This window comes from Sparus aurata, chromosome 22 (assembly GCF_900880675.1).
Source record: "Sparus aurata chromosome 22, fSpaAur1.1, whole genome shotgun sequence".
In the NCBI taxonomy this organism is placed as follows: Eukaryota; Metazoa; Chordata; class Actinopteri; order Spariformes; family Sparidae; genus Sparus; species Sparus aurata.
Genome location: NC_044208.1, coordinates 16,154,802 through 16,173,224, shown reverse-complemented (window position 1 = coordinate 16,173,224; position 18,423 = coordinate 16,154,802). Strand labels below are relative to the sequence as shown.

At 40.5% G+C, this 18,423-nt stretch overlaps 1 protein-coding gene across 2 annotated transcripts in view; it reads left to right on the top strand.

Moving 5' to 3' along the window:
• Positions 1 to 18,423, top strand: part of ppp2r5a (protein phosphatase 2, regulatory subunit B', alpha isoform) — a 58,912-nt gene that overhangs the window by 18,468 nt on the left and 22,021 nt on the right. For both annotated transcript variants that reach the window (XM_030405167.1, XM_030405166.1), the window contains exon 2: positions 4,495 to 4,691. In XM_030405167.1, the coding sequence (XP_030261027.1) occupies positions 4,495 to 4,691 (197 nt within the window). The remainder of the gene's footprint in view (positions 1 to 4,494; positions 4,692 to 18,423) is intronic.

Sequence of the window (18,423 nt, the reverse complement as noted above, 5' to 3'; positions counted from 1 at the left end):
TAATATGGGAGTGAAGGAGTCCTGTTTTATCCCTCAGATCAACATGACCATTTATTGCTCTGAAGCTCTGAATCCATGTAGATCTTCGACAGCTTGATTAATCTGGAATGTCTATCTGATTTCTCAAATGTTTTCTTCTCTGTTGTTCGTACATGGCTTTATAGTTGTAATGGAAATATTTTCCTTCCCTGCTCAGAACCCTGAGGAATTGGTGCACTAATGCATCAGTATCTTAGAGGCAAAAATAGCTTCTCACAAGGAAAACAGACACTTAATGAAAGAAAAAGATACATTATTATCGAACAAAATGGAAGAAGCACTAAAATCCAACATGAAGAGGTGTGTCCTATAGGGCTGGGACGACGCTTCAATGTAATCGTCGGCATAACTTTGTTGACATGAATAATTTGCGTTGGCGCATACTAAACTTACAAGGGGGTAGGCGAATATCCGGAAGTGGTAGGACCCACAGAGGCTGAGAATATCAACCCTTCGCTGGCCCCATTGAATGCCCATTCATTTGGGATTATTTGAAAATCCCATAACTTAACATAACATGCATCCTGTGCTGACATGTGGCTTCTGTATAAACAATGCAAGGCAAAACAGGCTCAACTACCTTTTACGTAACGTTCGGGTCCCGTAAGAAGAATTTTTAGCACGTCCAGTTGTAGGTTAGCTCACACTGACATAATTATGCCCGCGTCTTTTGGTGGCACAGTAGGGAAATAACCGTACTGTTCGGACAAGATGCTAGCATACAAGAGAAAGACAACATTTAAGGTATGTTCAGCAAAGTTACCAGAACAAAATCAACAGAGTCTATTCGTCCATTTCTTTTAGGTCTGTGCAAACAGTTAGGCTACTAGATTAACTCTTGTCCCACTCCAGTCCAGTGGTGGCGGAAATGCACCAGAACACTAGTCGCCAATCGCTGTCCATAGTTTAAAATGAAAGAAGAACAATTCAATCAACAACAATTGCGGCAGCATGCAGCAACAGCAGCATGAGCACCGAGGAGCAACAAATAGCAAAAAAAGTAAGGTGAAATAATCTGTAATTGAAAAATGAATTGTTTGATTCATCAAAAATTGATCATTAGATTAGTTGACTACTCGAAAAAATAATCGCTAGATTTACTCATTTGAAAAATCATCGTTTTGGACAGCTCTCGTGTCCTATTTGTCCACGGTAGTAATACGATTTGCACTACTTTACTGGGTCAGGTGACATGGAAGCTATTGAAAAGTCTGCATTTATTTTTTATTACACATTAGCAATAAAAAAAGTTTTAAACTTAAGTTTAATGAATTTTGCTTGCCTTCCGAACTGATCTGTTGAGACCAGGTACTTAAAATAGTAGGTCCTCCGAATTCGATATCCTGTCCTTTAAACTGAGGCTGATAAGATTTTAGAAGCTACTTTTTCAAAGTATTCAACCAAAGAAATCACACCTCCTCCCTTAAGGTCTCCCTCCAAGGCACCGATAGACCTGTAGCTCTTGGTAGGCCAACATGGAGGTGAAAGTACTGATGCACAGATGTTAGCAGCTAGTTCTCTACGCTCAGCAAGCTTGTTAGCTTTTATTTGGTCTGATAAATATATAAACAACTCTTGTTAAAAACTAGCAAAATAGTCGCATTAAACATAATTTGAAATTAAATGGCTACCCGGGCCAGCAGTTACAGGTCACTGCTATGGGTGTGTTCTTTGTGCTAATTGGGTTAGCTGCTGAATGAGTTAGTTGCTGCTGCAGCTGCAGCAGCTCTGTTCTTTGGCTCAAGGGCTTTGCACTGTGGTCACAGTGCATCATCGTCATTGTCATACCAATTACCTTATGTTGGAAAACCGCTAAGATTGTCAATATCAGTGTAAACGACAAACTTGGCTTTTGTCACTACTCATTGCTAGCATTTGGAGCTTGGCTGCACTTTTCCTTCCCTTCTAGTGAAACTAGCTTGCTATTAGCTTTGGCAAAATATCTGCCAAGCCTTATTTGAATACTCTGGTCATGTGCAGTGATTGCACTGGTAGAGTCACACAGATAGGCAGGTTCCTTGGTAGACAAGCAGGTTGGCCATGTAATCAGTAATTAGAGTGAAATTAAATTGTCTTATTCGAGGCCTACAACAGCTACTGGCATCGGGTTGTTTTATTTTTTCTCAGAGCATTTGATTCATGAAAATGTGATTTTCACTGCCTCTGATGTAAACCTAGAAAACACTGGATGTTTGAGTCCAGTAAGCCAGTGCTGACTCCCAGCGTTGCACAAGGCTACCATACCCCAGTTTATGCACTTAGAGGGAAGAAATGTGAGCTACTTATGTGTCATGTTAACAACAGCACTATCATGCCACAGAGGCATCTTAGTCCTTTTTCCTCACTTGTTCCAGTCAGGTATTCAGTCCATCCTTTGAATGGAGATTCCTTTGTGATTTGATACTTCAGAAAATTGGCATTAAGGCAAAGAAGTTTGTTAACAAGTTACATTCTGATATTTCGTTCACTCATAGCAGCAGCCAGTGGTCTGACCTGTAGAGGTCAGTTACGTAAGAGCTTCATCAGCTGTCAACACCACCGGAACATTTCAGTAGGTGTGAAACATTGTGAATTTTTTTGGCTGGGCCAGACTGTGTGTTGCCCCCATTCCACACCATTTTATGGGTAATGCCTTTTCAGTTACATAACATTACTCAAGAAGAAACTCTTGACACTTTTTATCCTGACTCCTCTCCTTTTGCAGTTAGAATATACTCTCGGGGGTGCTGAAGTGTTAATACACAAGTGTGTTGTATGTAGTAGCGCTGCAACAAATGATTTTTACCTCCTCCAAGGAGGTTATGTTTTCACTCATGTCTATTTGTTTGTTGGCTGGTTGATTTCTCAGCTGGTTTACACAAAAACTACGATGCGGATTTCTATCTAACTCCGATGGAGGATTGGTTTTAGAATAGACCCCATTAGCTTTTGGTGCAGATAAGATAGAAAAAAGACAGATCCAATAATCTTTTCTCACTTTCTTCACCGAGGTTCCTTTTTTAATGTTTCGTAATTTTCTCAGGGAATAATGCGTAGATCATGATGGAAAAAATATTACTCGTGTTTAGGTGGCTGGTATCTAGGAGGGAGAACAATTTCATGCTGATCCAATAAAAAAAAGTCAGGATCTAGTAGATTTTTTTTTTAATGTTTTATTTGATTTTGTATTAGTCTTGTTTGAATTGAAGGTGACTTTTGGGCCTTGACGAAGTTATACACTCTTCTAGTTTTAATTATGGAATAATTTAATAGTCGGTTTGCCTTAAAAATGTCAAGATAATGAAAAAGGGTCCATGACAAAGTACAGTTTGCACATTTTAGAAGCTAGAACTAACACATTTGTTATTTTTTATTCTGAAAAAGAGGTGAAACAATTAACCAGTTATCAGTATGTCAGGTAGTCTTGTGCGCGGGACATTGAGTGAGACCCCAGAGAGGGGAGAACAGACATTGAAAGATTTCTGCAAATTATTATATTTTTAAATGTATTTATTTTATCAGCAATTGGACAGAAAAAACACAGATATCGATAATCTGAAAAAAGATGAATGTCAGCTTTGATAATCGGTCATTCCCTTATTGTAAATATATTGAACACTGCGTTAGGGGCCTTTATGTTTCTCGGGGTTTGTATAGATGGTAACCAGTACTAAAGCTCATTCACCAGTAAACAATTAAAATGTATTCACCTCAGTTTCATTTACACAGAAAAATGTCCGATGTAGACATTCATGCTACAGAGAGACATTTATTAGCACCTCAGTGTCAACAAGTGTCATCGTTGGCATCTATATTTGTGTAACCCTTAAACCTTTGCAGGGTATCTGGTTCTATAGTTGTTGTAAATCAGACCTGCAATGCTGGTTCCTGTTTCCGTTATAGAAAGAGTCCTGTGTCTGCGGCGATGGAACACAACGTCACTGTACAGTGTGTCACTGCATTTCTGGACACCTGCCAAATGCTGTTTATAGCTTAGCTGGGGTCAAGTTTGACAGCTCTAATAACCCCGAACGCACTCACCGTCTAATCCATAAAAGGCTTTACAATCAAAGCCGAGAACGATGGGGCTGCCTCTGTGTGGCAGAATACATCCGTGTACTCTGTTGGTTGGCCTGTTTGACCAGCTTTAGTTTGATATGTAACAGTGTGCAATAAACTAGCAGACTGGAACATTTTAGGACATTTATTGGCGATTTAATTTGTCTTGAGGTGTCTTCATTCCTGTTTATTGATTATTTGAATATTAGAGGATGGCAAAATCCAAGCCTTTTGAAATGTGTTCTAGTGCATTTCCTACTGTTCTGCACAGCCAAGTCTAACCAGCTTGGGGAACAGTTTCAGCTGTCATCATCCCTTTTTCTCATCCATATTCTGTTTCCATGGAGCGTTAGATTGTGTTGTCTAGTGTACATAAGCAGTGAATCAGTGTATTTCCTCTCATTTGTGTAATTCCAGATGCCCCCTCGACAGAGCAGCAGGAACTTTTCACCCAGAAACTCCAGCAGTGCTGCATGCTTTTCGACTTCTTTGACTCGGTGACAGACCTGAAGAGCAAGGAGATCAAGAGGGCCACGCTTAACGAGCTGGTCGACTACGTCTCCACCAACAGAGGGGTGCTGGTGGAATCTGCATACCCAGAGATCACTGATATGGTGAGGAAACTCAAACACAGGGCTTCAAGTTCTTCTCTATATTTCTTATTAGAAAATTAACTTTGCATGCAAACCCATGGTGACAACAGCAGCAATTAATCACTACCAGCGTTATTTATTTAACAGCAAAGAGGTCTCCTCTCTGTGTCACTATGAAACATCCTGTGCACTTGAGCAGGATTAAAAAATGCAGGCTGATTGCATGTCTAGACAGGGTGTGTCATGTCAGCAGCAGCACGTGTTGACACCTTCACAGCACTTACTTTACTATACTGGTTCCGTTTACACACTATTCTTGGTTTAGTTTGAATGTTTATCTATTTAGTACATTTTTCTTTTTCTTTTTTTTTAGTTTCCTATGCTCACACTCTGCATTACCCACAAAATACAGCGAAAACGATCTTTTTTTTCTCCGTCTACCTCGTCATAGTTTTAAGAATATTTGCATCCACACGAATCCACTGAAAACGACCGAAAACGCTGTAGTTCATATTCCAGGTCTCTAGGTGACGCTTTACATTCACCAAAAACGAAGAAGTAGATTCGGAGCTTGCGCAGTAAGCTTGCGCGCTGTAAACAGACAGTAGACGGAGAAACCGAACACAACAAGAAGAAGATGAAAATGGCTAGAGCAAGGAAACCAGAATCGTTTGTGTGGACCGGTAATGAGGTCGAACTGCTGCTGTGACTCACACTCAACTACAAGGCGAGTAAGTTGCAAGAAAGGCTCAATATCTTCTGCGGCACAAACACGAGCATGTAGTCCGCCGTTGTTGTTGTTGTTATGGGACGTCGCAGGGTGGGGTGATCGCGTCATCGTTTTGGAAAGTATGCGGATTCGCCGTCCACATGAAAACGGGAGGGCTGCGTTTTCGGATTTCTGCACTCTTGAGACCCATTTTCAAAAAAGTGCGTTTTCAGGCGCTGCGTTTTCAGGATCCGTATGGACGGTCGGCCAAAACAATGCAATACATGTGCGTTTTCGAAAAAAATGTTGTCGTCTGGACGGGGCCTTAGACTGTAATAGGTGCTATGTCTGAGCCCAACAAGCAATCTGGTTCACTTCAGTTAAATTTCTTCCATTGTGAAAAGTCGTGGATGGTATCAGAAGAACTGTTCCTCTTTTTTCGTTATCCATTGTTGAGGAGGCTAACACAATGAAGGTGGAGTTTAGTTTAGTTTAGTTTATTAGTTTATTATATCGAAGACAATCCCAATTAATTAACTGCATCAACAACAGTAAAAAGGGCAGCTTTAGCCAACATGGCTAATATCCTGCTGTAGTCCCCGGCCAGATGACAATAGGCACCCTAAAAAACAAAAAAAAACCCAATATATTACATATTATAGTATCAGAAGAACTGTTCCTCTTTTTTCGTTATCCATTGTTGAGGAGGCTAACACAATGAAGGTGGAGTTTAAACACTATAGATCACTGATGGTCTGTCTTAACAGACGGAGATGGCTCAGCGCTCTTGCTGGCAGCAACTACACACCTGTGCTGTGTGTTGAGATTGTGTTGTCAAGCAAAAGAGAAAGCGAGTGGTAGAAAAGAGATGGTGAATGTGAGCTTAGCAGAGCAATGTGTTGGTTCATAAATGCAGCCACAGACAAACAGTTACGTTCAGTCCCCTCTGTTGTTTTCCAGTGACAGGAAAAGTGAAAGGTATACCCCGTAAGCCAGTCAGCAACCACCCCATCTACATTAAGGAGTACAGTCCACACAGATGTTGCTTTTTCAGAGCCAAAACCGCTACCAGCTATTAGAAATTTAAGGAGACCAATATTTATCAAATGTATTTGATAAATGTAGTTACTATTTACTCAACAGATTTATATTAATTACTGGTTATAGGCTATTAACTGTGTTGTTCCCAATCAGGTATTGTTGTGGGTGCGACATTGTCTCAGAGGATGTTGTGTCAGTGCCAAAGTAACACATTTTTAATTTAGTGCATTTTATCAGCAATATGACAGAAAAATCACCAACACTGATAATCAGAAAAATGCTGAATAGCAGCCCCGATTTTGAACCTGGCTGATGTTCTGTCAATCCCTTGTGGAAACATGAAGCATGCCTGGTGTTACCATGGTTTACATAGGGAGTACTATACAGAAAGTACTCTACAGTAACAAAACTTTATTTACTGTATTTTGTGTTCTAGTAGTAGCTTCTGTCTGAAGCTTGTGTGATGACACCCACCCACTCAGTTTGAAAAATAATTCTAGCCACTGTAAGTGACTTTAGTCTCATTCACTGTGTCAGACAAATACACTACCATATGATGTAGACTAAATTCTAACCTCAGTTAAAACAAGACTTCCTGTAGTTATGTCACAACAAACCCCATATCATTACACTCCCTTTTTGTTTCCGTGTTTCAGTGCTTTGTCCAAACCCCAACTATCAGTGCTGTTCTGTGGGGCAATTTTGCTTGTGCAGGTGAAGTCCTCTTCCACACATTCATTTTTGTTTTGAACAAAATTGCTGCGCTTCCTCAGTTTTTTGGAAACCCTTTTATGGAAGAAATGGCAAATATACAAAATAGTTTCTCCTGAAGTCACCAGTAATTTGAACCACCTTTTCAACAACTGTCTTCTTACATTATGTCCTTGTCAGTCATTATTTACATGGCAGGCTGCATTACCATACATTTGCAAGTAATGCATATCTGTGCTAGTTGTCATCCTTGTTCGATGATTGTTATCAGAGTTCTGTCATCATGTATTTTCAGAAATCTGAAAACATGTTTTGCACTTTGCATCGGACATACTAATCAGAATAGTATCAGGAAGTCGGTTGCATGTGATTATGACACTTTAGTTCTTTAATGATGTGAACTTATATTTTATTGACATATGATCTTGAGGTATTCGGTACTTCCATGACTGCATTTACTAGAAAAGTAATTGCATAGGGACAACTTGGCAAATGTCGGGGGTTGAGTGATGAACACATTGACAGCTGCAGGAATCTTACAGAACTAATCCCTTTGGCCAACATGCTATAGAATTGTGTCGATGGAGCAGGTGCTCTCACAGCCCAGTTTCCTCCTACAGTACAATAATGACTCATGTGCAACATTTAGAACACAACTGTCAGTACTGTAGTCAGTGCTGCAGTGATTCACTCAACTCTGTAGATTATCATGGATACGAATGAGCACATCCACAGCTCAGTCAAGGAGTCTTCAGATTGATTATATACTGCAGGCAATCATCCATGTTGTACCTTGCCAACCATTGATTTAGGATCTGTTTTGTCCTCTAAGGTGTATGTTACATGTAACGTAATGACATCCTTTAAGCAGCTGATATGTACTTGGCAGTCCTTTTGAAAGTTGGAAGCTGTTAAAAGTTTGTATCTTCAAAAAATGACTGTAGCTAAATGCAATTTAAACAAGTTTTGTTTATAATTTTGTGCAACGACAAGTGCAAAGCAACAGGTCTTGGGCGCGTGGACTGTGTAGGCGTCACCAGTGCCTCCTGCTTTTTCCGTGTAGGTGCACACCATGAAGTGCAGAAGGGCTCAGTGAAGTGGAATATAAATTGGAGGGTGCAGTGATAAACCCATAATCTGTCAGCTAGTCACATGACTGGTTTCATTGCTATGAAACAGCTCAACAAATGAAGAATCTACTTCTCCAGGAAGTCATATTGTTGTTTTGATGGTGTAGGATGGCAAGGTGTGAACACACAGTACCACAAATCTGCAGCATATGACATATGGAGTCAGGTTGTGTTTAATTTGATAAACAATGTTGTTGAAGTTGTTTGTATGATGGCATTTGACTGCCACTTCATTTTAGTTTTGAAGGTGCACTTGCTTTGGGGAAGAAATTTCAATCCGAGGGAGAACGATCTTCATTGACATACCTTTTATATGCCTAAACAAACTATTATTTTGTGACTGAAAAAACAAACTGACCTTTAAGGACAACCAAATTTCATACTCTTTTACTTGTTTATATTTGGTGGACCCTGCCACCTTTCTAGCTTCAAACAATGTTGTGGGGACCTCATTTTCCTTTGAGAACAGCATGTTTAAGTCGGTTATGAAAACAATAAATATATATATTGTCAAAATTATAATTCTGAGTTAGAATTGCTTCTCCAAAACTACAGGGTGCCCCTCTATTTCTGCTATATGTTTATGTCATTGTAAAAATGTCATGAGCTAAATGTTCTCCTGGTACTGGAATTTCTAACTTCAGTTGATGAAAATTATTCATCCTCAACAAAATGTTCAATACTAAGGGTAACTTTAAAGCCATACATTTAGGATTTTTATGTTACTTTTTGTACTCTGTTAAGCACAACATTAAAGTTTATATATCTGAGGATGACATCAATAAATCAATACCTTAGTGCTAAATGATATTCTCTGGATCCTTGGTCTCTAAACTGCATGTTGAATGTTGTGTAATTCACTTGTCAGGTTACACTGATCGAGAAATTTGCCATATTCGATAGGATAAAAGTCCATAAAAGTGACGGTGTTTGAATTGTAATCAGATCTCAAAAAATTAGTGTTTGCTAGCAGTGTAAGCTAGCTTGGGTACTGCTGCCACAGTTTGGTAAACGTTTGCAGCAGCAGGGCAGTGCAAACATGAAATAGGAGGGTAAATGTAAATTTGACAGCAAGCAACAACTTGCATTTAAGGTAAATGTTTAAATTGCTGAAACATCAATGTTTACGATACAGTATGTATTAGAGACATTCTGTCCCTTATTATTGTGCCTGCCACACCCTTAAATCAACCACAAAAACACAAAGTGGGGCATCATTTAGACTAGTGCATTGCCCGTAGGAAGTATGGAAAAGTGGGAGGTTAAGTAGCTTTTTCATTGATAGCCAAATGAGGCTGTGTTTGAAGCTGGGACGTCAGGGATATTTGGGTTTGTTGTGAAATTCAATATGAATTAACGCTCTGGGGTCTAGGGTATAATTGGCCGTTTTTGACTATCTTTGATTTTCCCAATATTTTTCACCTCTAAAACTATTTACCTTGCCTTGTTTGGTGTCATTATTTTCACTACAACCTCACGTGTGACTGTAGTTATTTTTTCATTTTGACATAGTGTATTAACACAATGGACCTAAAATCACAAAAAAACATAAAATCCGAGAAGCAAAAAGTTAGATTTTTTACGGTGAAAACCACAAATATGTTTAACGAACCATTTTTATTACTAATAATGCAAATATAAATTGTTTGCTAAATTTGTGCATGCGTTTTTGAAATTTACAAAGTTACTATTTACATTTAAATGCAGGCAATGCCTCAGGCTCAGGGCTCCCTCAGCTCCTTCCTGCCTGCTCCACATTCAGCAGTCTCCTCATTGTTTTGACTCATTGAACAAAAATACAACTCCACCACACACTAAACACACTACACTAAACACTACATAACACACTAACTATACATTGCAAACATGCTAAATGTCACAAATCTCTCAACTCTCAAAACTCGCTATCTCTGTCGCTGTCTCTATCACCGTCACTGTCGCTGTCACTCTTTCGCTGCCGTCCCTCCCACAACTTCCCCCTGTTCCTCAGCAACCAGATCACGTGCTTTGCCATATAATTTTGTGATTGGTTGGTGTGGTGCCTTTTTCCACCAATAGGAAAAGGGGGTGCCACATGTTTTTTTGCTTGCAAACACTTCCTGCTTGTGGACACTTTTGTGAGAAAAGCCAGTATTGACCATCTCTTCCTGCGACAAACGTGCAGCAAACATGACGGCAATGTTGCAGAAAAAGCATGGTGGACATTATTTATTGTAAGTCCGGTTTTACTGGGCCTATCAGCATGATTTAGAAATTGGTATATAGTATGAAGGCTGCGCCAACACACAAGTCGGCACCGAGACTCACTGAGGCTCCGTCTTGCTGCTACATCATCTTAAATTGGTCACCTGATTTGGACGCGTCGGTGCGTCCGTCGACTCAGGAGGTGGGGCGAGGGGGTGGGCTCTGCAGTGATTGGCTTTGGTGCACACGTGGCTATGTTGGCTATGGTTGACAATGCTAGCGGAATTCGTAAATAATTTATTTAATCATTTATTAACGGTATCATTGTAGTCCAAACAAATCCAACGTTGCACACCCTTAAACCGCGCAGCAGCCATTTTGAAAATCTCAGGTCAGTCTGATCCTGATCTGCAGAGATATTTGAGGCACACACACAGACAGACAGAGATTCCTTGCTTTTTTAGATTTTGAATGGGGAGCTGTTGGTGGAGGTACACTATATTGCCAAAAGTATTCACTCACCTATCCAAAAAATTAAAATCAGGTGTTCCAGTCACTTCCATGGCCACAGGCGTATAAAAGCAAGCACTTAGGCATGCAGACTGTTTCTACAAACATTTGTGAAAGAGTGGGTCGCTCTCAGGAGCTCAGTGAATTCCAGCGTGGTACTGTGATAGCATGCCACCAGTGCAACAAGTCCAGTTGTGAAATTTCCTCGCTCCTAAATATTCCACAGTCAACCGTCAGTGGTATTATAACGAAGTGGAAGCGATTGGGAACGACAGCAACTCAGCCATGAAGTGGTAGTCCATGTAAAATGACGGAGTGGGGACTGCAGATGCTGAGGCGCATAGTGCGCAGAGGTCGGCAACTTTCTGCAGAGTCGATCACTACAGACCTCCAAACTTCATGTGGCCTTCAGATTAGCTCAAGATCAGTGCGTAAAGAGCTCATGGAATGGGTTTCCATGGCTGAGCAGCTGCATCCAAGCCATACATCAGCAAGTTTAAGTAAAGCATGCTGCCACTGGAGCAGTGTAGACGCGTTCTCTGGAGTGACTAATCGGGCTTCTCCATCTGGCAATCTGATGGACGAGTCTGGGTTTGGCGGTTGCCAGGAGAACGATGATTGTCTGACTGCATTGTGCCAAGTGTAAAGTTTGGTGGAGGGGGGGTTATGGTGTGGGGTTGTTTTTCAGGAACTGGGTTTGGCCCCTTAGTTTCAGTGAAAGGAACTCTGAATGCTTCAGCATACCAAGAGATGTTGGACAATTCCATTCTCCCAACTTTGTGGGAACAGTTTGGGGATGGCACCTTCCTGTTCCAACATGATTGTGCACCAGTGCACAAAGCAAGGTCCATAAAGACATGGATTAGAGAGTTTGGTGTGGATGAACTTGACTGGCCTGCACAGAGTCCTGACCTCAACCTGATAGAACACCTTTGGGATGAATTGGAGCGGAGACTCTTTTGGCAATATAGTGTATATCATCTACTGAGTGCCATTCTTTCTTAGTTTTTACCATCATACTCATACACTAGGTTTCTAAAGTCAGCATTTCCTTGTCTGTAGAGTGTTTGAATATAAACATTAAACCTTGTGGTAAATACAGGATTCATATATGGGGTTTTGGATCATGGCACGATTAAACACATATAGTAAACAGTAATCAGCAGTACGAAGAATAACAAGTTAAATGGGTGATTAAAAGTCAATAGTCCTCAAAACTCAAATCCTACAAATGAATCAAACTAACAAGAAGAAAGAAGTATCTGCAATTACCGTATTGACCCGAATATAGGACGAGGTTTTTTTTCGATGAAAATTATGTGAAAAAGTGGGGTCGTCTTATAATCGGGGTCTTACCGTTGACACATGCTGATAGTTGTCTGGGTCGCTAAACGACCGCAATGGCAGAGGGCGCAAGCTTATTGTAGAGACATCACTGACACTGTGGCTGGGGTTATCTGTCAATCACAGCGGAGAAGAAGTGACAGGAGATGAAAAATGGAGAGACGCTGTGATTTTATGGAGCAAAGTGGATCAAAAGTGGGGCAAGTTAACAGACATCTGAGGCAGAGTTATGATGCTAATTTTAAGATAATGGTGATCAGTGCAGCGGAGGCGCCAATCAACTGTCAGCCAGCCAAGAAATATGGAGTTACGGAGTGTAACGTCCGAAGATGGCGGGTCCAAAAAGACCGTCTGAAAACGCTAACAGTAAGAGAAAATCTTATCGTGGTCCTCTAAGCAGCCGCTTCCAAGAGATTGACAGGAAGGTATGCGAGTTTGTTATTGAGAAACGAATTTTGGTTATCAGAGTCTTTTTCTGAAGATTAGTCTTGAAAAGAGGGGTCGTCTTATAATCAGGGTCGTCCTATATTCGGGTCAACGGTACGGTATATATGTTGTGTGTGTGTGTGTGTGAGTAAAATATGCTTTGATTAGAAGCATTTCAAATTCTGATTTTACACAGTTGCAGTCCTCACGTGGCAGAAAACCGTGTGTGCAACATGTCATCCACTGGATCATGAGCTACTTAACATGGAGTGGCTTGTCCATTGCACATCAGTGATCTTTTGGGCTGCCAGGTTTGTAAGGCCGGAGTAGAATAAATGCGCGACTCCGGTTGGTGCACAGGTATTGTCTTCTGTTGCATCTATCAATTCAGGGAAGAACGGAGGTTCACTGGTCGAGCTAAAGAGAAAACCCAGGTCACTTTAAAGTGTCTGTACTGCAGGCTTCTGAATGAGGTTAGACAAATAGCAGCTGCACTTTCTGAAAGCTGGCTTGATAATAGCTCTCCCGGATACTCCATGCTTGGCATCACATGATAATGAAGAGGTGAGTGTTCAAAGTGCTGCCCATTATTCTACTGCAGTGAGGACTGCTTTGATCACAGAGGTTGTTAGGAGTACAAACAGCACGGTTTCTCATCAATGTAAAAGGAGTCTTGCCTCTTTTGCCAACTCCATAATTAGTGTTATGAGTATATTATAGAAAATCACTTCTCCGAGACAGATTTGATTGAATTCTTCCCTTTTGTGCCAGAGATGAGTGAAAACCCAGCAGAGTCGGTGTGAAAAAGAGCATCTTTGATCTTAAATTCCCACCTTTTCATCATTTTTGCTCATGCTGCACTCAATTCTTGCACTTTTTCCTCTATCTCTTTGCCCTCCTCTCCCTCTAATCTCCTGTATTACTAGGTGCTACTGTCACCCTCAGTTTGGCTCTATACTGAGCTGCAACCTCTGCTATAGTCAGCAATCTTACACCGTTTTCACTTACAGTCACCGTTTTAGGATCCTCCTACTTACTTTCACACACACACACACACACACACACACACGCATACGAATCACTGTTTCCTTTTTCCTTTCATGAACATTTGTCACACATTTCCTTTCTTCATTGTCTTCTCACACTATTTCGTCTTGTTTTGTCCAGCTTTAGTTCTTTTTCAATATTGCAGGATGCTGAGAGGAGGAATTATGCAATTCAACACGTTAATGGCTTTTTTGTCACTTCAAGTGTTATTCTTTGTCTTACTTTATTTGAAGGACAAACCATCATATTTTTATTTATTTATTTTTTACCACTGCTCCCAAAATGTGACGTATATGAGCAGAAAGCACAGTGTTGCCATGGAGACATGAGTCAGCTGGAGGCTACAACTTGAGCCCTGTTTTTCTGTATTTGTTTATATTTAGGTAAACTGGCACCATTGACGAATCATGCAGTAGCAGATCCTGTATGTAATGTCCGCGGTGATGTACAGACAATTATTACTGGATTACTTTCATGTTAAGAAAACTTAAACATTTGATGATTTTCAGGCAAGTTCTGGATTTATGAGGTGCACCTTTTTTTTCGTATTCAGACCCATGGCCCTTTGCTTCATGTTGTGCCATCTTGATCTTTACCGTTTAGCTGACTCTTCAGCCATCCTGTGTAATTAAGGCATTAAAAAGCCCATAAACTTCATTAAGAAACACTCCAAGAATGGGTGAAAAGTTTGACACAAAGTGCGGCAATCAGAGGAGCAGTGTGTCAATCAAATTGTCAAACTGAAATAACTGTATGTCCTTAAATATAATATTAAGAACACCAACATGTACTTGTGTGTTTCATCTCATGTAGTTATGCCTAATGTATCGCAGCCTGAGTTTGAAAACTTTAGCTAAAGGCCAAAGAAGTTTTACTCAGATATCAGAGTTGTCCACACCAAGAACAACTACATATACAACTATATGTACTATATATGTTTTTGACTATTTTATATGCATAAAATTGGTGTTGATAAGGAAATAAGTAACTATGATGATTTTATTCTCCTGTTTCCCTCAACCAGGGATATCTTGTGGTCACAAAACAGTATTTTATTTTTGCTAATTTGAACTCAGACCATGTAGGGCTATATCAGTGTTTCCCCTAGGATGGAGTTGTAGCAGTGGAGGTAAGTGTTCTCCCTGCCAGGAGGTTTCTATGTGTCTGCCGGCACCAGAGGTGCTCTTTAGGCTTCAGTACATAACAGTACATTTATGCACAGTAATGAGCAGGAAATGTCTGTCTATCTTACAGATGAGGTGTCTCAAGCTTTAGGAAAATACACTTTTATTGAACACAATAAAGGTATAATCTTTAAAACAATTACTGACAATAATTTAACAAAAAATATATTAACAACCAACCATATACAGTAAAATCAAACAACACAAATACTAGAACAATCCAAAATGTCTGTGCCTCTGTGAAGTAATCTGTCAGTAATTTTCTGACTTCCTACTTGAAAAGTACACTGGAAAGCCACTCAAAGTCGGAGTCCTTACATGTGAACTTGGCACAAATCCATCTACCCCGAATGATAATCCTGAATCCGTGATCAGTGTTGCTTGCTTCATGGGTGACATCTTCCCGGTGCCTGTTCAAATCGTTGCGCTGACATTATCAAGTAAACTCAAAAGTTTCTCGTTGCACCTTCTCCAAACCTGCCGCTAACGTTACCTCCATTGTGGTGAATGCTGAGAGACAGCGCAGCACAGCACTGCACTGCATGGAATAGCGGAGTTTAGCGCGTCGCATCACCTGTATCAACCGGTAACGGTATATCTGGATGAATGTACTGAAGGAGACCCCTTGCAAAGTTTCTTTGACAGAGACAATGATAGTTGCCAAGCATAATATGACAATAGAACCATGGATACTGGTAGCCTAAATTGTTATATTAAGGTTCATTATTCTAACAGCAGTAAGAAATAGCATTAGAAGCTTCATAGTCTCTATAGGTGGCCCACTGTGGTTCGGGAACTTTAAATCGTCTCAAACAGGCGTGTGAATGATCTGGATATGAAGCGTCCATAGCTCTAAATGATATAATGTTACTATCTAAAGAGATAGGACTGAGCCCACCTCTCCTCTCTCCTCGTTAAGAAAAAAGAATTCAACAGTGGCGGTCTGCCGCTGTTAGGTGCATATAGGGGAAACACTGTATATGATGTGGATCCACTGTTTTCCAGCTAAAAGAACCAGTTACAAGTCATCCGCAGGCTTATTTTTGCATTGAAAATTCAGATGACAAAAAGGAATAAATAATTAAGTATGTTTGAACTATAAATTAATGACAGAAGCATAAAACAGCTTATAACCTTTAAAAAGAGGCCAAAACTATGCCTGTAGTCCAGATTGGTTCACAACACCTTCGAATCTCCTTTGGCCTAGGAAAGGCAATTTAGAATAATTTTACATACATTTTCAATCTTGTTGGGATCACTTCAGATGATTTGAGCAACATGGAAACACTGACAGCCATTGAAATCCATCACAGGGAGCTGTCAATTAAAATGTTGCGTTTAAGTTGTGGGAGTGATTATAATGATGGTTTCAAACTGTAGCTTTTTCTTAGCTTTTTATGTAAGCCAACTGATGGCATTTAGAAAAACAATGTGATGGTTTACTTGGTTATTTATACAACTTATTGAATGCTTGCAAAATGTATATAAGGCTGCAAAATAGAATACAATTAAATCTTAAAACTCTAAAACTTAATTTTGGCAGCAACAGTATTTGGTGCTGATTAGGTCTCTTAAGTTTGTGTAGTCTTTACTGACGTCCAACAAGTTTTTCCCTAAAAGAAAACAACAGTTTTAAATTCTCACAAGCACTCTCATATCTGACGTAAAACCTAACCTCCAGGTTTTTGTTTGTTTCTCTGCGTAACATACAGCAGCAACAGGTCATCAATATCCATTTCCCTAAGCTGCTGATACAGCTTGAGTGTGCAGCATGTCCTTGGTGCCACTGTTTACAGAACATTATTGTTCATTCAGTGTGAATGCTCACATCGTTATTTTTATAGTTGTTATAGTGATTGTTCTTGGTGTGGACCCTCAATGCAGACAGGCTGGAAGGGCAGTCCTGTCATGTTTAAATATGTAGTTCTTCCGCCTTAAGAGGCTGTATGTGGGTTCTTATTCTGCCACTGTTTGAGCCCCACTGTCATAACCCCCAGATTTGACTTGACTCTGTGAGCATTTGGCCCCAGACCTCTCCTCTGGAAAAATGGGCATCACAATGAGGCGCAGTGTCTCGCCTGGCAACCCACTCTGTGAATCATCTGATACCAGCTCAACCAATGATGTGGCTAGAGAAAGCAAAGTAATACACCACAGAGAGCCTGTAGAGGTGGCACACTGATTATTATTCATTTGCCTCATTATGAGCATCTGCATACACCTTCACACTCTGCAGATGATGGTGTGGAAACCTATAATGCAGTGTAGAAGGCTGGTCAGTCTCACCTGTGGTGCATCCTCACAGTTTTAAGGTTCATGAATAAATCATATAAGTGGTTTTTGAGCAGAAAAATCACTGTTTCCAGATTCGCACATGTGAATGTTTCCTGGTTTTCTTTGTCTTCTGTTACAGTGAAGAAAAAGAAAGCAGTTTAAAGGCAGCACATTTGGCTTCAGAAAACATTGCCACTTTTTTTGTATTTCCTGACTATTTGGAAACTAAAGGAATGAATCAATTAATATAATAATTCTGACTAGAGCTGTCTCAAACGATTATTTTTCAAAGATTAATCTAGCGATTATTTTTTCGATTAGTCGACTAATCTAACGATTAATTTAACGTTACATGACCAAACAAAAGTAACATAGTAACTGTAACTGTCGTTGGTAACATATATGAGGAAAAGTTGTAGGCGGAGCAGCTTCTGTCCTTCTGCCTGTCCTACCAACTCTCACATTTCTGCCCGAAAAACAGCATCTGTCACCGGCAAAAACCTTTAACACACTCAAGTGGTTGTGTTGATGGAAATCACCGCGATGGTCAGCCCTCCCGACCGAGACTTAAGTGAACTTTCCCCCAGAAAACAGCCTCCGTCCCCGCAAGTGACAGAGTCAGGCAGCGACCTGTTTACTGATGGCGATTATGTAATAATGTAATTTAGTGCGAACTCTTTTACCTTCCAGGATATTTAGGGGGCCGGGTTCTCAGTCACTACACATTATAAACGGTCCACGGGTTTAGATTGACAGGGGGGGAACCTGGGAAACACCCTGACGTCATCATCATGACGTGTACTGTGATGTCTCTTTAGGAGCGGCAGCGCAGCTTTCTGTGTGAATTACATGGCGGTTCGTCTTTATTCCAGCGGTGCTTTGCACTGTGTGAAGGACCAATGGCGGAGGATTGACGAACCGCCGCTGCGGCGTAAATGCAGCGTCTCTGTGTGAGAGGGGCTATTCTCAGCCTCCGCAGGTACTACCACTTCCTGTTTGGGACGACGCATCGACGCAAATTATTTATGTCGTCAATTACGTCGACTACATCGACGCGTTGTCCCAGCCCTAATTCTGACTGTCCTTTTATTTTTTTCTGCTGGCACTTAAATACTTCCGGACAGTAACAGAGGCTTAGTTAAGCTGAATTATAATAACTTTCAGATGCATTTGTGGGTGTGTGGTGAATGCCT